This window comes from Ostrea edulis, chromosome 10 (genome assembly GCF_947568905.1).
Source record: "Ostrea edulis chromosome 10, xbOstEdul1.1, whole genome shotgun sequence".
In the NCBI taxonomy this organism is placed as follows: Eukaryota; Metazoa; Mollusca; class Bivalvia; order Ostreida; family Ostreidae; genus Ostrea; species Ostrea edulis.
In genome coordinates, this window is record NC_079173.1 from 16,513,615 (window position 1) to 16,538,017 (window position 24,403).

General features: G+C 35.9%; 1 protein-coding gene across 1 annotated transcript in view; it reads left to right on the forward strand.

Moving 5' to 3' along the window:
- Positions 1-24,403, forward strand: part of LOC125665188 (E3 ubiquitin-protein ligase MIB2-like) — a 47,709-nt gene that overhangs the window by 15,606 nt on the left and 7,700 nt on the right. The window contains exons 8-15 of the mRNA XM_048897807.2: positions 2,000-2,104; positions 12,252-12,450; positions 14,277-14,422; positions 14,508-14,656; positions 17,257-17,413; positions 20,854-21,014; positions 23,822-23,948; positions 24,056-24,158. Of these exons, the coding sequence (XP_048753764.2) occupies positions 2,000-2,104; positions 12,252-12,450; positions 14,277-14,422; positions 14,508-14,656; positions 17,257-17,413; positions 20,854-21,014; positions 23,822-23,948; positions 24,056-24,158 (1,147 nt within the window). The remainder of the gene's footprint in view (positions 1-1,999; positions 2,105-12,251; positions 12,451-14,276; positions 14,423-14,507; positions 14,657-17,256; positions 17,414-20,853; positions 21,015-23,821; positions 23,949-24,055; positions 24,159-24,403) is intronic.

Sequence of the window (24,403 nt, forward strand, 5' to 3'; positions counted from 1 at the left end):
TCTGGTGCTAGGGTGGGGCTCTATAAGTCATATAGTGAAAATGGATTATTTCTTTGAAAATCTTCTTCTCTGTCCTTGGGTATTAAGTAGACAAACCAATAGCATGATTATGATGAGCAAGGATGCCTCTTTCAAAATTGTGAAATTTATGGCCCCTGGGTCAGGGGTTCTGGTATTAGGGTGGGGCCCTATTGATCATATAGTGAAAATGCATTTTATTTCTTTGAAAATCTTCTCCTCTGCTGCTGGGTATTAAGTAGACAAACTAATAGTATGATAATGATGATCAAGGATGCTTCTTTCAAAACTGAAATTTATGGCCCCTGGGTCAGGGGTTCTGGTGCAAAGGCGGGGCTGACCACATAGCTATTCAATGTTTCTTCCATCCAAAAGTAAAATTCTTATATTTAAACACAAACCTAATTCAAACATTGGAAGGTTGTTACATGATACTCAGGTGACCTATAAGGCCCCTGGGCCTCTTGTTAAAATCCTGGTCCCCGGGGGTCGGATGGGGCCACAATAGGGGATCAAAGTTTTATATACAAATATATAGGAAAAATCTTTAAAAATCTTCTTCTCAAGAACCACTGTGCCAGAAAAGCTGAGATTTATATGAAAGCTTCCTGATATAGTGCAGATTCTAAATTGTTAAAATCCTGGCCCCCGGGGGTCGGATGGGGCCACAATAGGGGATCAAAGTTTTACATACAAATATATAGGAAAAATCTTTAAAAATCTTCTTCTCAAGAACCACTGAGCCAGAAAAGCTGAGATTTATATCAAAGCTTCCTGATATAGTGCAGATTCTAAATTGTTAAAATCCTGGCCCCCGGAGGTCGGATGGGGCCACAATAGGGGATCAAAGTTTTACATACAAATATATAGGGAAAATCTTTAAAAATCTTCTTCTCAAGAACCACTGAGCCAGAAAAGCTGATATTCACATGAACAGCTTCCTAACATAGAGCAGAGTTAAGTTTGTTAAATACATGGCCCCCTGTTGTAGGATGGGGCCACAATAGGGGATCAAAGTTTTACATACAAATATATAGGACATTTTTTTTAAAAATCTTCTTCTCAAGAACCACTGAGCCAGAAAAGCTGATATTTACATGAAAGCTTTCTGATATAGTGCAGATTCAAGTTTGTTAAGATCATGGCCCCTGGGGGTAGGATGGGGCCACAAGAGGGGATCAAAGTTTTACATACAAATATATAGGAAAAATCTTCAAATATCTTCTTCTCGTGAACCATTGGGCCAAAGAAGTTCACATTTACATGAAAGCTTTCTGACATAGTGTAGATTCAAGTTTGCAAAAACTATGGCCTCCAGGGGTAGGTTGGCGCCATAATAAGGACTACGGTTTTACATGCAAATATATATAGAAAGTCTTCTGATATGGACCAAGGTGACTCAGGTGAGCGATGTGGCCCATGGGCCTCTTGTTTTATAAAGTAGTGTTGTTCTCTAACAGTCACTGAATTGACTTTTAATTACGAATTATTGTTGTAAACATCATGTGATCTGAAGTGTGTTTATTTAAACAATAAAATGTCTTTCTTTGTTGTTTCATCAGGTGATGAAGGTTGCTAGCATTGCAGAAAAAATGCATTTTTATGCAATGATTGCTACCTTCGTCACCCTATGAAACAGAAAAGAAAGACATTCTATTGTTTATATTTATTTATATTTTTATGTAAATTTTTGAAAATGTTAACTAAAATTAAGTTCTAAAATATCATATGATTGACCCATTGGCATTAAACAGAACAGCTAATGCATCCTTTGACCTTGATGACACTCCATATTTGGTCATGATTTGCAGACAGGTGGCACTAGAAAACCAGATTGAACTAGTTTGCAACAAACCATGTATTCAATGTATGATGAAAGTAGTGTCAATTTCAAAAGAAATATATATTAAGAGAAAAGATTAAGTGAATGTAAATATGTAGTATTTGGGGTGTGTCTAAACTTCGTGCTGTGTTGTAACAGATTCACACCTTTAAACAAGGCGAGCCAGTGACAGTGCTATCCGATTACAATGTTGTCAAGGACCTTCAGGAGGGCCATGGCGGATGGAACGACGACATGAAACCGGTATGTGACACTGCTATGTCATGCTGATTGGCTTTTTGGGGGTCATATTTGAAAGCATTGCACACTTTACCGGAGTTGATTTCATACTGTATATGGATAAAAATAATTTTTGCTGTGGATATTATTTTTAATTTTTGTATCGATGATAAAATAATAATACTGAAAATTGCATACGCTGTTGTTTATGGAATCCCATACCGAAAAAAATCATAACTAAGTTATAACTTATGTAACTAAGAAAAGTTACAAAAAAGTTATAACTAAGTTATCGGAGTTTGGAACCACTTCTTCTTGTGTTACAGTACCCGCAACGTTATTCTTGACATTCCTATCGTGTTCTATCGTGCGTGTATCCTATCGTATCGTGCGTGTATCCTATCGTGTTCTATCGTGCGTGTATCCTATCGTATCGTGCGTGTATCCTATCGTATCATGCGTGTATCCTATTGTATCGTGTTTTGCGTTTATCAGGTTTTCCATTTTCGATCGTGTTTTGCATTTATGAGGTCTATCGTGTATCATGTTTTGCATGTATCAGGTTTTCCGTTTATCATGAAAATCGTGTAGCTTCGGAAACTATTGGGATGGTATATCAAATCTAATGAAAAAGTACGATACTTTTCGAAAGAGAAACATGAAAATCTTCGTAGATATTCATGGCGGAAAAGATCCCCACATAAACAAAGTAGACTAGATTTTTTTTTACTATCTGGATCTTTACTGTCAAGCTTAAATACTTGCAATATTGAATCTAGTTACAGGTTAGACCACTCTGCAATATCTTTGTCATTAACTTTCAATGAATTCAAAAAAGGAAGGGGGCTATGGAAATTCAACAACTCCCTACTTTATGATGATGTTTATTTAGAAAGCATTAGAAATAAAATTGCACAGGTTAAAAAACAATATGCAGTCCCGGTTTACAACATGGAGAATTTACACAGACTTCCAGATGAAAACATTTTCTTCACTATCAATGATCAGTTATTCCTTGAAACCTTGCTATTTGAAATAAGAGGTAAAAGTATTTCTTATTCTTCTTATATCAAAAAGAATAAACACAAAGAAGAGCAGGAGTTAATGAAAGAAATAAAAAGTATTGAGGAAAATATTTCTGAAGGCAATATAAATAAGTTATATAATAAAAAACAAGAGCTTGAAAAAATTAGAAAACATAAATTAAAAGGAAATTATATCAGAAGTAGAGCTAAATGGGTAGAGGAAGGGGAAAAACCATCAAGCTATTTTTGTCAACTCGAATCAAGAAATTTTACAAGTAAGATCATTCCAAAGTTGGAAATGGATAATGGTGATATGATCCATGATCAGTCAAAAATTCTGATTGAAACAAAATCTTTTTATGAAAATTTATATAAAAACAATCTAGATAATGCAGATTTAGATAAAAATATTGAGCTAGCATATGACAATATTCCTAAACTTTCAGAAGGGGAGTCTAAAAGCCTAGAGGGGGAAATCACTTTACCTGAGGCATCAAAGACACTTTTCAATATGAAATCAAATAAATCACCAGGATCTGATGGTTTTTCTACAGAGTTTTTCAAAGTTTTTTGGAAATATATCGGTGTGTATGTTGTTAGATCTGTTAATTATGGATATAGAAATAATATGTCGTCCATCACACAAAGACATGGGGTAATTACACTGTTACCAAAGGGAGATAAACCAAAACACTATCTAAAAAACTGGCGACCAATTTCATTGCTAAACACAGTCTATAAAATTGCATCGAGAACTATTGCAGCTAGATTTAAAAAATATTTAGACAAAATTATAGACCCAGATCAAACAGGATTCATATCCAACAGGTATATAGGCGAAAATACTAGATTGATATATGATATAATGCATTATACTGAAGAAGAAGAAATCCCTGGTCTTTTATTACTCATTGATTTTGAAAAAGCCTTTGATACTTTATCATGGAATTTTATACAAAAAACTTTAAACTTATTCAACTTTGGTCCTTCCATTAGAACATGGGTTAAACTCTTCTACACTAATATAACATCAACAATTAACCAAGGTGGCAACCTATCTGAGGTCTTTGATGTTCAAAGAGGCTGTAGACAAGGGGATCCTTTATCTCCATTTATTTTTTTGATATGTGCAGAGATTTTGGCAATAGAGATAAGAAAAAATAAAAAAAAAATTAAAGACATAACAGTTGGTAATGTGGAGAAAAAAATTTCCCAACTTGCCGATGACACGTCAATCATTCTTGATGGTAGTGAAGAAAGTCTTTCGGAAACTCTTAAAACTTTACATGCTTTCTCAGAAATGTCTGGACTATGTATGAATTACACAAAAACTCAAACAGTATGGATTGGCTAAAAAAAAATACAGTAACGATGTTCTTATTCCCAACAGTAAATTTAATTGGAGTACTACTAAATTCACTTTACTAGGAATACATTTTGATGTTGACTTGCAAAATATACCTAAATTAAATTATGATCCAAAATTAGTAAAAATCAAATCTATGCTAAATCAATGGGGGAAGAGATATTTAACTCCCATTGGAAAGATAACAGTTATTAAAACATTAGTGTTACCATTGTTGAATCATATCCTGATGTCCATCCCTAACCCATCTATTGCCTATTGTAAAGAATTAGAAAAGTTATTTTTAGCTCACCTGAGCTGAAAGCTCAAGTTAGCTTTTCTGATCACCCGTACTCCGGCGTCCGTCCGTCCGTCTGTCCGTCCGTCTGTCCGTCCGTCTGTAAACTTTTCACATTTTCAACTTCTTCTCAACAACCACTGGGCCAATTTCAACCAAAGTTGGCACAAAACATCCTTAGGTAAAGGGAATTCTAAATTGTTAAAATAAAGGGCCAGGCCACCTTCCAAGGGGAGATAATCAAGAAAAGGTAAAAATAGGGTAGGGTCATTAAAAAATCTTCTTCTCAAGAACCACTGGGCCAGAAAAGATGAAATTTATAGATAAGCTTTATTAGGTAGTGCAGATTCTAAATTGTTAAAATCCTGGCCCCCGGGGGTCGGATGGGGCCACAATAGGGGGTCAAAGTTTTACATACAAATATATAGGGAAAATCTTTAAAAATCTTCTTCTCAAGAACCACTGAGCCAGAAAAGCTGAGATTTATATGAAAGCTTCCTTATATAATGCAAATTCTAAATTGTTAAAATCATGGCCCCCGGGGGTCGGATGGGGCCACAATAGGGGGTCAAAATTTTACATACAAATATATAGGGAAAATCTTTAAAAATCTTCTTCTGAAGAACCACTGAGCCAGAAAAGCTGAGATTTATATGAAAGCTTCCTTATATAATGCAAATTCTAAATTGTTAAAATCATGGCCCCCGGGGGTCGGATGGGGCCACAATAGGGGGTCAAAATTTTACATACAAATATATAGGGAAAATCTTTAAAAATCTTCTTCTCAAGAACCACTGAGCCAGAAAAGCTGAGATTTATATGAAAGCTTCCTTGTATAATGCAGATTCTAAATTGTTAAAATCATGGCCCCCGGGGGTCGGATGGGGCCACAATAGGGGGTCAAAGTTTTACATACAAATATATAGGGAAAATCTTTAAAAATCTTCTTCTGAAGAACCACTGAGCCAGAAAAGCTGAGATTTATATGAAAGCTTCCTTGTGTAATGCAAATTCTAAATTGTTAAAATCATGGCCCCCGGGGGTCGGATGGGGCCACAATAGGGGGTCAAAATTTTACATACAAATATATAGGGAAAATCTTTAAAAATCTTCTTCTGAAGAACCACTGAGCCAGAAAAGCTGAGATTTATATGAAAGCTTCCTTATATAATGCAAATTCTAAATTGTTAAAATCATGGCCCCCGGGGGTCGGATGGGGCCACAATAGGGGATCAAAGTTTTACATACAAATATATAGGGAAAATCTTTAAAAATCTTCTTCTCAAGAACCACTGAGCCAGAATAGCTGAGATTTATATGGAAGCTTCCTTATATAATGCAGATTCTAAATTGTTAAAATCATGGCCCCCAGGGGTCGGATGGGGCCACAATAGGGGGTCAAAGTTGTTTTTGTTTTTTTTGTTTGTTTTTTTTTTTTTTTTTTTTTGTTTTTTTGATATAGTGCAGATTCAAGTTCGTTAAAATCATGGACCCCGGGGATTGAATGGGGCCTCAAGGGGGGCATCAAAGTTTTACATACAAATTTATAGGAATAATCTTTTAAAATCTTCTCAAGAACCACTGAACCAGAAAAGCTGAGATTTATATGAAAGCTTCCTGATATAGTGCAGATTATACATTGCTAAGATCATGGCCCCCAGGGGTCGGATGGGGCCACAATAGGGGGTCAAAGTTTTACATACAAATATATAGAAAAAATCTTTAAAAATCTTCTTCCCAGAACCACTAAGCCAGAAAAGCTGAGATTTATATGAAAGCTTTCTGATATATAGTACAGATTCTAAATTGTTAAAATCCTGGCCCCTGGGGGTCAGATGGGGCCACAATAGGGGATCAAAGTTTTACATACAAATATATATGAAAAATCTTTAAAAATCTTCTTCTCAAGAACCACTAAGCCAGAAAAGCTAATATTTACATGAAAGCTTTCTGACATAGTGCAGATTCAAGTTTGTTCAAATCATGGCCCCTGGGGTAGGATGGGGCTACAAGGGGGGATCAAAGTTTTTCATACAAATATATAGGGACATTCTTTTAGAATCTTCTTTTCAAGAACCACTGAGTCTGAAAAGCTGATATTCACATGAACAGCTTCCTAACATAGAGCAGAGCTAAGTTTGTTCAAATCATGGCCCCCTGTTGTAGGATGGGGCCACAATAGGGGATCAAAGTTTTACATACAAATATATAGGAATCTCTTTTTAAAAATCTTCTTCTCAAGAACCACTGAGCCAGAAAAGCTGATATTTACATGAAAGCTTTCTGATATAGTGCAGATTCAAGTTTGTTCAAATCATGGCCCCTGGGGGTAGGATGGGGCCACAAGGGGGGATCAAAGTTTTACATACAAATATATAAGAAAAATCTTCAAATATCTTCTTCTCGTGAACCATTGGGCCAAAGAAGTTCACATTTACAAGAAAAATTTCTGACATAGTGTAGATTCAAGTTTGCGAAAACTATGGCCTCCAGGGGTAGATTGGGGCCATGATAAGGACTACGGTTTTACATCCAAATATATATAGAAAGTCTTCTGATATGGACCAAGGTGACTCAGGTGAGCGATGTGGCCCATGGGCCTCTTGTTCTCCTTTGTGTGGGGTTGTTTAACCCACAGGGTAAAGAAGGATGTAATTGTCAAGAAATATGAGGATGGTGGTCTAAAAATGATAAATCAAAAATCATTTATTGCTTCAATGAAATTGTTTTGGGTAAGACATCTTATCTCTACAAATAGGGGGTTGAGTAATTTCATATCAAATTTTAACCTAAATAAATTCATATCCTGTGGGATTGAATACACTAATCTACTTTTAAAGACATTAAAAAATAAATTTTGGGTAGATGTATTCAAGGCCTGGATCGAATTACAGAACAGTTGTACTGAATCTAATGTTACTGCAGATTCACCTTTGTTTTACAACCCTATGATCCATATTAGCAAGAAAATGTATTTTAATAAACATTTATTCGACAATAATATCAGACACATTAATGATATTTTTGAGGAGGACGGTACTTTTTTTAGCTATGAAACTTTTATTGCTACTTATCCAAATGTAAAAATTAACTTATTGGAATATGCAAGTATTATTCATGCTATTAAAACTTGGATTAAGCAGTCAGGTACAGACACTAACTTTAAAAGATTACCAAATCCTTTTATTAGAAAAAACAATGTACTGAAGTGTAAAAAGTCAAAGTTTTTTTTATGAATTTTTAAACAAAAACTCTTCAGTGACTGCAGGTACAATAAAATGGAGTCAGCTTTTGGATATTGATAACAGAGAATGGAAAATTTTCAATATACTACCTTTTAAAATAACTAAAAACTGTAAACTCCAATGGTTTCAATACATAATAAATAACAGGATTTTAGCAACAAATTCGTTTCTATTCAAAATTAAAAAAGTAAATTGTAAAATGTGTACATTTTGTCACAGAGAGGAAGAGACAATAGAACATATACTGTGGGAATGCGATTGTGTTCAAGCATTCCTAGATGAGTTTCAACTTTACATAGAAGATAAAACAAACTTTCATATAGTTTTTACCAAAAAATATTTTATTTTAGGTACTCCTGGTAAAAAGTTTTGTATGCAAAATACTCTTATCCTTTGGTTGAAATACTATATTTATAAAGCAAGATGTACTGAGAAGTCATTGAACATTCGTTTTGCAATATCCTACTTAAAACTCTTTTATGAAGCACAAAAATTCCTATTTTACAAAAATGGTGATAGCGAAAATTTTGATACCCAGTGGAACAGATGGAGCCTGATCTTTACTTAACACTCTCTCTCTTTCTCTCTCTCTTTCTCTTCCTCTCTCTGTGTGTGTGTCTCACATATAAAAAACTTGTCTGTATTCCTACATGATCCTTGGTATGCATATATTGAACATATATTATGATATATACAGATTGTTTACAAAAAAAAAAATCAAAAAAAAATGATAAAAAAAAAAAAAAACCTTTTCGAAAGCTTTATTCGTTTTGTTAAAGAAGCTATTTTTAGGAATCGAGAAAAGACAGTATATTTGAAGGAGAACATAAAGCTGTCGATTTTAAGACAGAAAAAGAGCTATTTGTCTGTCCAGAGAGGGTGAAAATTTATCACAATTTCATTCTAAGTAATATGAAAAGTAGGCAGTGGTTTGCCGAGCAAACCGGGGACAGTAAATCTGAAAGCTCCTTCAGGTACAGTTCATAAACATTTGCTTGTCTAGAAACAATTATTTGTAATTACATGTACAACACTAACAGAGAAATAGGAAGTTCCGATTTGAAAGGAAAAATCAGTAAATTACGTTGTTTATTACATATATTTGAATAAAGGCTCATTTTCTTCCGATTTTTTTTCCACCTGTGTTCTATTTATATACCCACCATTGAACTTGTTCGCATCTGTGTATCACCCGTGTTTTGACAGCAAATATTCTCAGGGACATTGTATTTCACACATTTAGAAGATTAAGTTTTAATAGGGTGCAAAGGTGTTGCATCTCCCAAAAATCTGCCCAACTGGGCACGACTCTGATGTCATCGTTGTTTTATTACTTGTACTTGTACACTTGTTCATGTACCTATAGTCGTACGGGTAGATACTGGAAATTAATACCGGGTTTGATTATTATTTGACAATGTATTTTTAGCTCTTCTGAGCCGAAGACTCAAAGAGCTAATGCTATGGCCATTTGTGCGGTGTGCGTAAACTTTTTAGAAAAAGGGCTATAACTCAAGAACCCCTTGACCAATTTTTTTCAAATTTGTTACAGGGTATCATTGGCCCAAGGGCTTTCATACATACTAAATAGAGGGATGTGACCCTTTAACAAGGGGAGATAATCAGGAAAATACAAACAAAAGTAGTGGTTGCTAAAAAATCTTCTTCTCAAGAACCACTGGGCAGATTATCACCAAACTTACACATAAGGATGAGGATATGTTGTAGATTAAAAATGTTCAAGGCATTACCCTGGAGCAAAGGGCGTGGTCTCAAGGTCACTTCAAAGTTGACCTAAATTTATATTTCCTTAAATCTTTGATATTTTACTCATTATAAGGACTATGATCATCAAATTTTGACAGTTGATGCATCTTAGGACCTTGTGTCAAGTTGTCTCAAAAGTAGGTCACGGTGACCTACTTTTTGAATTTTGCAGGTATTTATTTTAAAATTAATTTTGATGCATATCTTGGACACTTTGAAGCCTATGATCATCAAAACTTGTCAGTTGGTGGATCATGGGACCTTGAAATGCGTCAACTGAAAAATAGGTCACCGTGACCTACTTTCTGAATTTTATGGCTTATCATTTATTGATATATTTTAAGTTGTTATTTCAAATACCAAGAGGTTTAGAATCATCAAATCTTGTAAGTTGATGCATCTTGAGGCCTTGAAACATATTTATAAAAAAGTAGGTCACAGTGACCTACTTTTTGAATTTTGCAGATATTCAAATTTCACATTTTCAATTTTAGATGCATATTTTGGGCACTGTAAAACCTAGGATCATCAAACTTTGTCAGTTGATGTGTCTTCAGTCTTCGGTTTGTGTCGACCAAAAAGTAGGTCACTGTGACCTACTTTTGGTATTTGACAGCTAAATTACTATAATTCAGACACTATTTGACCTACAATCATCAAACTTTGTCAGTTGATGCATCTTGAGTCTTCGGAGTGTATCGACCAAAAAGTAGGTCACCTTGACCTACTTTTGGAATTTGACGGCTATATTTATATATTTCAGATACTATTTGACCTACAGTCATCAAACTTTGTCAGTTGATGGGTCTTGCATGTTCGAAGGGTTTCGACCAAAAAGTAGGTCACCTTGACCTACTTTTGGAATTGGACGGCTATATTTATATATTTCAGATACTATTTGACCTACAGTCATCAAACTTTGTCAGTTGTTGGGTCTTGCATGTTCGAAGGGTTTCAACCAAAAAGTAGGTCAACTTGACCTACTTTTGGAATTGGATGGCTATATTTATATATTTCAGATACTATTTGACCTACAGTCATCAAACTTTGTCAGTTGATGGGTCTTGCATGTTTGGAGTTCGCTGACCAAAAAGTAGGTCACCATGACCTACGATTGGAATTTTGACAGCTATATTTCAATATTCAGATACTAATTGGCTTAAAATCATCAAACTTTGTCAGTTGATATTTCTTGGGTTCTCAAAATGTGTAAACCAAAAAGTAGGTCACATTGACCTACTTTTTTTGAATTCTTAGGATTTAACTAAAGATTTAGAATACTAAGAGGCTAAGAATAGAAATGGTGGGGTTGTACAATTTATCAGAAGAGCGATTCTAGGCCCTTGGGCCTCTTGTTTTTTACATACTTAAACACAATTTTTTTTAAGCATTTCAAAATTGTGAATTTAAAAAAGCCATGTTTTATTTTTATTTTTTTTTCATAGTTTATTTATTTTTGTTATTAAGATATCAATTCAAATACATATGTTCCAATTACTTAATATGAATATCTATCATCACTCATCCTGTAGAATTATCTAACGTAAGAAGATTTGGTGTAATGCAGTACGTGGATCCTTTTTAAAGCAGTCATGATGAAAATAATTGTAATTGTTGAATGACTGGTAAACTTAGAGCTTGATGCAAAATAACTCTCTCCTCGCTACCCACAAAATATTCCTTGGTTTATTTCACATTCAAGATAATAGACATTAGAATTAGAGAGCTACTGAAGCATGGTATCACTACATTATATTACATTTAATTAATTCACTGTATAATTTATATATTAAACATTAGGTGACAATCATAATTTTAGAATCATTGGCTGGGAAAATTCAAATAGATATCAAATAATGAATTAAATACCGTATACAGTTTAGTTTTCTGATTTTAGCTGTGATGGTGTAAAAAATTGAAATAAAAATATTTTTTTTAAAGTACGACTGTGTATTAAAGAAATTATACGTTTTGGGTGTATAATGAATATTGAAATCCTTCAGTATTATTACCAATATAATGTAATTATGTTGTCAGTATCAAAATTTCGTTCTGTCTAAATTGATTCTAAATTTACAAATTTCTATCTGACAGGTTTTCCATTTATCGCTAAGATCGTTTATTGTGTTTTGCGTTTATCAGGTCTATCGTGAAGATCGTTTATCAGGTTTTGCGTTTATCAGGTTTATCGTGTATCCTATTGTATCGTGCATGTATCCTATCGTATCGTGCATGTATCCTATCGTATCGTATGTGTATCCTATCCTATCGTACGTGTATTGTGTTCTATCGTTTATCATGTCAAGAATAACGTTGCGGGTACTGTATTTGTAGAAAATACTATCATATCTTTTAGCAAGAGCTGAGAGTTTTGCTATTTAAAAGTAAATCTTGGGCATATTGACACAATTTCAACATCCACAAAAAATTCCATATTCATTATCATAATTTCTTTAAATGTTGTAAAGAAAATTTGCATGAAATATTGCAGGCACTTGGGAAGAATGGTCGTATTGTAAAGGTTGATCCAGATGGAGATATACGAGTGAAGATTGATGAGAGAACATGGATATTTAGTCCAGTCTGCATTATGCCTGTAGAAAATGCAGAGGTTGCAAAAGAAATCCCAGCCATTCCTGCTACAGAGTGTTCTGACTCAGACTCAGAGTCGACAGCTGCTCCAACCAATGGTACACTGATTCTCAAAGCCGGTCTCGTTAAATTTCCTATCTCATTAAATCGTAGCCGCAGTCTTGTTAAATTTACTTTCTTATCAAATCTCAACTCCAGTCTCGTTAAATCTCCTATCTCATTCAACTCCAATTTTGTTAAATTTCCTTTCTTATCAAATCTCAACCCCAGTCTGGTTAAACCTCCAATTTCATTAAATCTCAAAGCCAGTCTCGTTAAATCTCAACCCCAGCCTCTGTAAATCTCAACCCCAGCATCTGTAAATCTCAACCCCAGCCTCTGTAAATCTCAACCCCAGTCTCTATAAATCTCAACCCCAGTCTCTATAAATCTCAACCCCAGTCTCTGTAAATCTCAACCCCAGCCTCTGTAAATCTCAACCCCAGTCTCTTTAAATCTTAATACCAGTCTCTGTAAATCTCAACCCCAGTCTCTGTAAATCTTAATACCAGTCTCTGTAAATGTCAACCCCAGTCTCTGTAAATCTCAATCCCAGTGTCTGTAAATCTTAACCCCAGTCTCTTTAAACCTTTAAATTTCAATCCAATCTCTTTAAATCTTTAAATCTCAACCCCAGTCTCTTTAAATCTTAACCCCAGTTTCTTTAAATCTCAACCTCGCTCTTGATAAATCTCAAATCTACAGTGTATGAATTTAAAATTCATTAATCACTATTGCTGAATATGTTTTTCTGACTGGCCCTGATTTATTGTTTTCTGTAGCCGGACTGATGGGGTATAATTTCAACCAGTCCGCAGAAAAATTTACCAGTCCAACAGGGTTCTCCAGAAATGATTAAACATATTTCATTAATGTTCTCAAAATGAAATTTATTAATAACTCAATATGCCTCAGACAATATAACACTTTTAAAAGTGGCTGGACTGGTGACATAAAAAGTTAGCTTCAAGCCCTGGTGCAGGGGTTTCAACAGTCTCCTTTAAAGTCAGCATTTCACAAATTCTATGGTCGTTATAACGATCTAGTTTGTCAGTACAACCCATCATCGAGTCAAATGCTGTCTGACGTGTTTCATACCGATTGTTAGGCCGTTCTTGGCACACTGATTTTGACTACGGATAACTATGTTTACCTGATCAGGATATAGGGCTCACGACGGGTGTGACCGGTCAACAGGGGATGCTTACTCCTCCTACTTCCTTATATTTGAGGGAAACGTTATGAAATTGATACTGTGGGTATATGATACAAATACCTGTTGAATGATATCAACAAAAGTGCAGAATCATACTTGTGTGCGCGTGTATGAACGTGCATTGCTTTCTTTCATTTCTTGGTACTTAAATGACCATAATAAACATACTAGTACATGTAATTAAGGGCTAAAATAAAAGGATTTTTTGCTATAGGTTTACAATAACATCACTTTTTAATTGGGGGGTTTTTGGGGAACATATGTTACAGTCCCCGTTACAATTAGAACTAGTTACATTTGGGACGTCTAAGATATACAATAGGTTAGAGGACATTGGAAGTTTAAATTTCATGACCAGTGCAAGGCTGTTATTAAAGGGCTTTCTGTTACATGTATGTATATAAATCAAGAGGAATAATGGAATCCAGCGAGTTGAGCAGTGAGGCTCATTGAACTTTTATTCAGCTCATCTGAGTCAAAGGTTTAAATAGACCCTTCTGTTCTAACTGTCTGTTCATCTGTAAAGCTTTGGTATTTCTAACTTCTTATCAAAAATGACAGAGTTTGGGTCAATCAAAGCAATGAAAACACCCCCCAACCCCAACCCCACCCAGTAGAAATTGTATCTTACATGGTTTTGTATTAATTTTGCTTTTTATTTTGATTCAGATGTTGCAGAGGCCATAGCACAGTTGTTTGTAGACATGTTGCGTGGAATGCCCGGCCATGCCGCCGGAACCATCAGCATTGTACAGGCAGCAGGTCAGGGCGACCTTCAGGCTGTCAAGGAGATTATCAAGAAATTCCCAGAGAAGGTTCTGTCTCGTATCCAATTCCAGAAATATCTTTTTTAATGATCAGCTGCCTAGTTTGACAGTCATAGCTTGTTTTATGTCATAGGTGGATCAAACAATTGAAGGTAAAACAGCCTTACAAATTGCTGCCTATGAAGGCAATGTGGATGTCGTCCAGTTCCTGCTGGAGAACAATGCTGACCCTAATCTCAAGGACAAAGAGGACGATAGTCCGCTACACTATAGTGCTTTTGGGTACGTTTAGTTATTTAGTGTTTTTCCTACTTAGAAATTTCTACTTTTTCCGGGCAGTTGCTTTTGAGTACATTTACTTATTTAGTGTTTTTCCTACTTAGAAATTTCTACCTTATTCAGACAGATTCCCGCTCACAAAAATTGTCAACAATTCCCAATACAGTGGAACCCCGTTATTACGTTTTCCATTTTGTCACGATAAAATAACGTAATACCGGGGGCAACGTAATAAACGTTCCCAGTGAAATCCATTAAAAATATCATTTGGAAATTGTATATCGTCTGTTGGTACTCCATGAAGGGGTGTGTGAATATATCTTTACTGTTTCCTTGTTTAAAAGACTATGATACTTTGTTTTATTTACATCTTATCTTTAATGTCCGTAATTCTTCATGTTCTTATCCCTTTTCTTTATTTCTGGGGTAGGATACATAAGGATGTTTTGATAAAGGTTGCTTTTTCTGCATTCGTTTGGACCACCATTTTGTTCAACTTTAAAACACTGCATTCATGTAAATTTCTCTCAATAACTCGTTCCGGTTCGTATTATACATTTGTATTAAAAAAAATAACAAAACGTCGTTTTTATTAAGTTCTCTAATTACACAATACACAACACAAAAAAAATCCCAACCAAAAAACAACAAAACTATGGACACAAAACGCACACGATACCCAACACTTACACAATTTTCTCACCAACGATAAACACAGAGAACAATTTAAGCGCAATCCACATAAAAAAAATATAATGATGCATGAAGATTTCATTTACAACGCTAAATGATGGCACTAAAATCACGTGCGCATCAAGGGATTTTAGAATGTTCACTGAGGTAAATGCCGTGCACAAATTGGCCGATAACACTTGACAGTTTGATCGGTGTATGTATGGACGAGATTTATGAATACCCAAGCTGCATGACCAAACAATGGACAATTTTTTAATTGAACACCTTTAGTCACCTATGTCCAAACAGTCACCCAAGCGGTTTTAACATTGCTACAATAAATCTTGTCTTTCATTTTGGGTACCAATACTGTCCGTAAATAGAGAGTTTTAATAGCGAAGGTAATCACACTATGCTGAACACGCAGGTGGTTGAGAAATTATTTTTTTGATTATCAAAATATGAAAAATGAAGTAAATTTCATAGAGTACAATTTCTAAATAAACATTATTTAATTGTTTATCACTGGCTTCGATACTGGGTATTCACCTGTATTGATGTCGCTAGATCTATTGAAGCGGGATCAGTCAAGCGTCTCTAATCCCCAAACAGACCTGGAAATTTACGTGGTGACTGCCTCAGGCAGTCAAGGTGTGAATGGCTTATTATTTTGAGAATCATCATTGAATAATTAGGGGTTTATTACGTTTTTGTCGGAATTTTTACAACGTAATACCGAGTCCCGGCATCTTAGAACAACGTAATAACGAGGTCTATTTTATATAGGTTTGTTAAGAAATGGTTTTGTGCTTTGAAATTCCAATTTAATATGCGGACCAACATATTAAAGGGGGAACGTAATAACGGGGTTCCACTGTATTATGTTATAGTTTCCTAAGGAGATTTTAGAAGTGATTAAAGCTATATTTCAACTCTGTAAAAAGAAGTTTGTAACAAATGTTCTAAGACTGACCTGCTATTGTGTCAGTAGCATTTGATAAAGAGAGGTTACAGTCCAAGTTTGTCTGATGTTTGTCTTTTATCTGCTAGCTTCTTACAAATCTTTCTGTCATATCTAGCTTCTATCAAGAACCCCAGGGCTTAGACAGAAACAACCAAATGTAGCACCCAACATCCTTCTGGTGAGGAGATGTAAAGTTGTTGAAACAGAGGTTCATGTCTAATCCTCATTTAGTGTACAGTACGCTGTTCAGCCATCGAACTTGGCTTAGGTTTGAGCTTTTAGAAGGAGTCCTTGAAAATTTTGTCCCCTACCGATATAGCCAAAGGGGACTTTAGGTTTACCCTGTCCATCCATGCGTCTGTCAGTCTGGGAAATCAGTTTCCCGCCCTTGTTTTTCATCATGCTTGCAGATGTTCATTTGATATTTGGTGCATCGCTTTACCATGACCATTTACAGAACAAGTTCGAAATATGTTCCAGTCCATTGATTATTTGCTGAGTTGTGACCCCTAGACTTAAAAAATTAATGCAAATACTCAGCTTTCTACACTTTTTTTTCCTGCTTGCAGATATTCATTTAATATTTGATACTTTGACAAGTTACAGTTACATGTCAAATTCAAATTTTGTTCCAGTCCATTTATTATTTGCCGAGTTGATTCTTGGACTGAAGAAATGAACGCAAATACTGTTTTCTGCACTTTGTTTTTGGTCCTGCTTGCAGATATTCATTTGATATTTTGTACATTGCTTTACTATGTCAAGATCAAGTTTAAATTTTGGGGGTTTTTTCGCGGTGAATTTTGAGGAGTTTCAGGAATGTTAAGGAATACAAGACAGCTTGACATAGGGTCAGTAGCTGACAAAACTGTATTGCTATGCTAAATGTTTGTTATCATTTGTATCTGTGAAAGCAAAGTGACACATGTGAGCCTTGTAGCCATATGTCTCATTTTATGTCTAGAAAGGAACATAAAACTATGGGAGAACTTCTGAAGAGAGGTGCTGATGCCAACATCGTCAACAAAAGCAAGCAGACTCCTCTACACATCTCCGTGGGAAAGGGAAGTGTGGAGTGTGTCAAGCTACTCTTGGAACACAAAGCCAACCCTTCTCTGAAGGTACTGCTGACTGACCAGGGACGAGGGAGGGGGAGGGAGGGATGACTGACCAGGGACGAGGGAGGGGGAGGGAGGGATGACTGACCAGGGACGAGGGAGGGGGAGGGGGGGGGGGTATATCCAACAGCATTACACAAAGCCAACCCTTCTCTGAAGGTACTGCTGACTGACCAGGGACGAGGGAGGGGGAGGGAGGGATGACTGACCAGGGACGAGGGAGGGGGAGGGAGGGATGACTGACCAGGGACGAGGGAGGGGGAGGGGGGGTATATCCAACAGCATTACACAAAGCCAACCCTTCTCTGAAGGTACTGCTGACTGACCAGGGACGAGGGAGGGGGAGGGGGGGATGAGGGGGGGGGTATATCAGGGTACTGCTGACTGACCAGGGACGAGGGAGGGGGAGGGAGGGATGACTGACCAGGGACGAGGGAGGGGGAGGGAGGGATGAGTGACCAGGGACGAGGGAGGGGTGGGGGGGGGGTATATCCAACAGCATAACACAAAGCCAACCCTTCTCTGAAGGTACTGCTGACTGACCAGGGACGAGGGAGGGGGAGGGGGGGATGGGGGGGGGGTATATCAGGGTACTGCTGACTGACCAGGGACGAGGGAGGGTGGGGGGGGTATATCCAACAGCAGAACACTAAGCCAACCCTTCTCTGAAGGTACTGCTGACTGATCCGGGGGCGAAGGAGGGAGGGAACGAGAAAGGAGTATATCAGGGTACTGCTGACTGACCAGGGACGAGGGAAGGTGGGGGGGGGGTGTATCAGGGTACTGCTGACTGACCAGGGTCAAGGGAGGGGGGTATATCCAACAGCACAACATAAGGATTGATTATTGATACCTATGTACTACATACCGTATCAGTGGTATTTTTAGTGAGACACAAATTTAGCGATTTGTCCATAAATTATGGGTATGTATGTATTTAGCAAAAGCTAATCTTAGCAACTTTATAATTCCAAGAAAAATAGCTATTACCTCCAATTTGGAATAAATTCATAGCGATATTCAATTTTAGCATTCTCAACACAGTCGCTAATAATGCCAAAGTTAAATTCCTGGTATGAATTCTACTTATACAGACAGCACACTGTTCTTGTTTGTCAATTTTGATCAATACCCTGGTATAAACTTCACATGAGGAGTCTGACATTTGATGTGTAGATGACCGTTTTACAGTACCCGCAACGTTATTCTTGACATGATAAACGATAGAACACGATACACGCACGATAGGATAAGAAACACGCACGATACGATAGGATACACGCACGATACGATAGGATACACATACGATAGGATACACGATAAACCTGATAAACGCAAAACCTGATAAACGATCTTCACGATAGACCTGATAAACGCAAAACACGATAAACAATCCTCACGATAAACGGAAAACCTGATAGAAATGTTGTAAATTTAGAAACGATATAGACAGAACGAAATTTTGATACCTACAACATAATTACATTATGTTCATAATAATATTGAAGGATTTCAATGTTCATTATATACCTACATTGTACATTACGGAAAACGCAGATTTCTTGTTTTCCGCGTTCTCGCGATGGGAAAAATCTAACGTGGTAATCTATAGGTAACTCAGGAAAACCGTGTTCTCATCGCGGGATGACTATCAGTTACCTGTCCCCGTCGCAGTGACATTTGTTTAAATCATTGATCGGTTTTGTACCATATAATTTCTTTAATCCACGGTTGTACGTTTTTTTTTTTTTATTATTTATGTTTTTTTATGCCATCACAGCTAAAATAAAAAAAAATAATATATATATGGCATTGAATTCATTATTTGATATCTATATGAATTTTCTCAGTCAATGATTCTAAAACTTATATTGTCACCTAATGTTTACTTTATAAATTATACAGGGAATTAACTAAATATAATATAATGTAGTGATATGCTTCAGTAGCTCTCTTAAACTGATGTATATTACCTTGAAAATGAAATAAAACCAAGTAATATTTTGTGTGTAGGTTATTTTGCATCAAGCTCTAAGTTCACGGCTCATTCAACATCTCAAGTTATTTTCATAACGACCGCTTTAAAAAAATCAACCGCACTACACCTGTTAGATATTTTTACACTATGAATGATAATTGATAGTCATAAGTAATTGGAACATATTTATTTGAATTGATATTTTGTTAACAAAACATAAATAAACTGTTTAAAAAACAAACAAAACCCGGCTTGTTTTAAATTCACAATTTTGAAACACTCAGTGTGTAAAAAATTCAAATAATCATCAAAACCAACATAAATTTCCAGTATCTACACGTACGACTTTTGGTACATGTACAAGTAAAAAAAAAAACAACGATGACAGCGGAATCGTGCCCAGTTGAGCAGAATTTTGGGGGATGCAACACCCTTGCACCCTTTTAAAACTTAATCTTCTAAATGTGTGAAATACAAAGTCTCTGAGATTGTTAGCTGTCAAAACACGGGTGATACACAAAATCAGATATAAGGACGCACACAAGTTCAGCAGTTGCTATATAAGTAGCATACAGGTGAAAAAAATCGGAAGAAAAAGAACCATTATTAAAATATACATGTATGTGATAAACAATGTAATTTACTGATTTTTCCTTTCAAATCGGAATTCCCTATTTTTCTGTTAGTGTTAATTACAAATAATTGTTTCTAGACAAACAAATGTTTATGAACTTCAGATGAAGGAGCTTTCACATTTACTGTCCTCGGTTTGCTCGACAGACCACTGCCTACTTTCCAGACTACTTAGAATTAAATTGTGATAAATTTTCACCCTCTCTGGACAGACAAATAGCTCTTCTTTTGCCTTAAAATCGACAACTTTATGTTCTCCTTCAAATATAACGTCTTTCCTCGATTCCTAAAAATAGCTTCTTTAACAAAACGAATAAAGCTTTCGGAAAGTATCGTACTTTTTCATTAGATTTTATATACGATCCCGATAGTTTCCGAAGCTACACGATATACGATTTTCACGATAAACGGAAAACCTGATACACGCAAAGCACGATACACGATTGACCTGATAAACGCAAAACACGATAGAAAACGGAAAACCTGATATAGGATAGGATACACGCACGATACGATAGGATACACGCACGATAGAACACGATAGGATACACGCACGATAGAACACGATAGGATACACGCACGATAGAACACGATAGGAATGTCAAGAATAACGTAGTTGGAAGGTCAAGATCACCAAATGAATTTGCATAAGCAGTGAAAATCTACAAGATGAGTAATCTTTATTTCCCCCTTTTAATGACACAAGTTACTCGAAAAAAACTTTTCAATTCTCAGTTTCTATTGTAAAAAACAAATTATGGTAAATATACATAATTATGTGTATGATGGAAATTCAAAATCAAGATATTGTATGTGTTCTTTTCCATTATAGGATAAGGATGGCGACACTGTGATGCATGATGCCATAAGTCAGAAGGAACTACATTCTGAGATTATACAGTCTGTCATAGGGAGTCGTCTAGCCAATTACAAGGAGACAAACACCAAAGGTTTCAATGTTCTACAGTGGGCAGCCATGAAGGACTCCAGATTGTAAGTAACAGCACAGGGATTTCTACATCTCATGTATAACACTGGGATTTCTACATCTCATATATAACACTAGGATTTCTACATCACATATATAACACAGGGATTTCTACATCACATATATAACACAGGAATGTCTACATCTTATGTATAACACTGGGATTTCTATATCTCATATATAACACTGGGATTTCTACATCACATATATAACACAGGGATTTCTACATCACATATATAACACAGGGATTTCTACATCACATATATAACACAGGGATTTCTACATCACATATATAACAGGGATTCCTATATCACATGTATAACACTGGGATTTCTACATCTCATATATAACACTAGGATTTCTACATCTCATATATAACACTGGGATTTCTACGTTATAACACTGGGATTTCTATATCACATATATAACACTAGAATTTCTACGTTATAACACTGGGATTTCTACGTTATAACACTGGGATTTCTACATCACATATATAACACTAGGATTTCTAAATCACATATATAACACTGGGATTTCTACATCACATATATAACACTAGGATTTCTAAATCACATATATAACACTGGGATTTCTACATCACATATATAACACTAGGATTTCTAAATCACATATATAACACTGGGATTTCTACATCACATATATAACACTAGGATTTCTAAATCACATATATAACACTGGGATTTCTACATCACATATATAACACTAGGATTTCTAAATCACATATATAACACTGGGATTTCTACATCACATATATAACACTCGTCACTGAGATTTCTACATCACATATAGCACTCGTCACTGGGATTTCTACATCACACAAGTCTGGGATTTTTACATTACTTGCAAGATTTGGATATCTAGATTACGTTTAACAAAATTCTACATCACTTCCAGCAGTCTGTTTAAATTGTCATGGGCACCCATTGTGCTCCATTTTTAGCTGACGTGTTTTTGTATTCTTATGAGGCAGAATTTATTCAAAAACGTGTTCCTGAGAAGAAAAAAAATTGCTGTGGCCTTTAATTCAACATTTAAATCTATTAACAGTGCATTAATATTTTAATTTGATGTAACCAAAATGAAAGACACCACAAAGTCTTCCATATCTGCTTTATATTTGGAAAATGTTTTTCAAAACACATGTAGATGTTAGCTGGAAACTAACAACCCAGCTTTATGACAAACGAGGTGATTTTAACTTGTTCATCATCAATTTCCCATATTTGTTTAGCAATATTCTGTTATTATTAACGGAAAAAAGCATTGATCTATGAAATTTTTGGCAGTCCTTGTGCATGTTTATGCTTCAGAAATGTTTACAACTTCCATCCCAATCGATTTCGAACATAACACACATTGTAGCAGAATTTACATTTCTAATGAAAAGTTTCTGTGATTCTGATTGGCTAATTACGAGTCAGTATTTTGACATGAACTTAAGAAGTGTAATGACGATACGATTTCGTAGATTTTTAAAGTGTATGTATGTACAAACTTATATGTGACTTTAAGATTAACAAGCCATGAATTTAAAATACTTCATTGATTTCTGTATTTAATAGATTAACAAGCCATGAATTTAAAATACTTCATTGATTTCTGTATTTAATAGATAAGAGTTTTGATGTACAAGTGACTTTATGCTCAGTTATTATATTTATCATGTATAGAACTGTAATTATGTCCATGTTTGATGTATACAGTGAAAACTGCCTAATCAGACACCTGTGTATACAGTGAAAACTGCCTAATCTGACATCTGTGTTTACAGTAAAAGCTGACAAATCTGACACCTGTGTATACAGTGAAAACTGCCTAATCCGACACCTGTGTATACCTTGAAAACTGCCTAATCTGACACCTGTGTATACCGTGAAAACTGCCTAATCTGACAACTGTGTTTACAGTGAAAACTGCTTAATCTGACACCTATGTTTACAGTGAAAACTGCTTAATCTGACACTTATGTTAACAGTGAAAACTACCTAATCCAACACTTGTGTTTACAGTGAAAACTGCCTAATCTGACACCTGTGTTTACAGTGAAAACTGTCTAATCTGACACCTGTGTTTGCAGTGAAAGCTGTCTAATCTGACACTTGTGTTTACAGTGAAACCTGTTTAATCTGACACCTGTGTAATCCATTTCATGGAGCATTTCGACCCTTATTTTCATTGTTTTTACACTGTTTATTTTTACACACTGTATATTCCGACAAAAAAAAAACTTGCCTTGGATTAAACAGGTTTCACTGTACTTAATATATCCCAGTGAATGTCGGATTTTAACAGGTTTCACTGTACTTAATGTCTCCCAGTGGATGTCGGATTAGACAGGTTTCACTGTACTTAATGTCTCCCAGTGTTTGTCATATTAGACAGTTTTCACTGTACTTAATGTCTCCCAGTGAATGTCATATTAGACAGTTTTCACTGTACTTAATGTCTCCCAGTGAATGTCAGATTAGACAGGTTTCACTGTACTTAATGTCTCCCAGTGAATGTCGGATTAGACAGGTTTCACTGTACTTAATGTCTCCCAGTGTATGTCGGATTAGACAGCCTTCACTGTACTTAATGTCTCCCAGTGAATGTTGGATTAGACAGGTTTCACTGTACTTAATGTCTCCCAGTGAATGTCGGATTAGACAGGTCTCACTGTACTTAATGTCTCCCAGTGTATGTCAGATTAGACAGGTTTCACTGTACTTAATGTCTCCCAGTGAATGTCGGATTTGACAGGTTTCGCTGTGCGTGTATTATTGATGATGATTGCAATCATTTGTAGGGCAGTAAGCGTTGTCATAGACAAGAACAAATCCATAGTTGATGACAAAATGGCTGAAGGCTTTACAGCTCTTCACATCGCTGTCGCCAATGACTTTGTAGAAATCAGCAGTGCCCTCATCCACAGGGTGAGTACAACCTGTCAATCATAATCCAACCAACCAATCCAAATTCATAGAATGTTAGGCAGTTGAAATATTTCTGAATGTGTTATAATTTGTAAGTTTTGTTCTAGGGTAATTGTAATGTGAATGTAACAGACAAAGACAAAAGGACTCCCTTGATAATATGTGTCTCTCAAGGTCACAAAAGAACAATGGAAGTCCTGCTTGCAGCCAGTGAGTAATTTCAATACAAATATACTAGTACTGCAGTGTAGTTATACCCCCCGCAACAAGTTGTGGGGGGGGGGGGGGGGGGGGGGGGGGTATACTGGAATCGGGTTGTCCATCTGTCTGTCCGTCCGTCCGTCTGTAGACGCAATGGTTTCCGGGCTCTAAAGCATTATCTTTTCCACCTACCGTCACCATATCATACATATGGACTACCCATGGGATGAAGATGTTCCCTATCGATTTTGGGG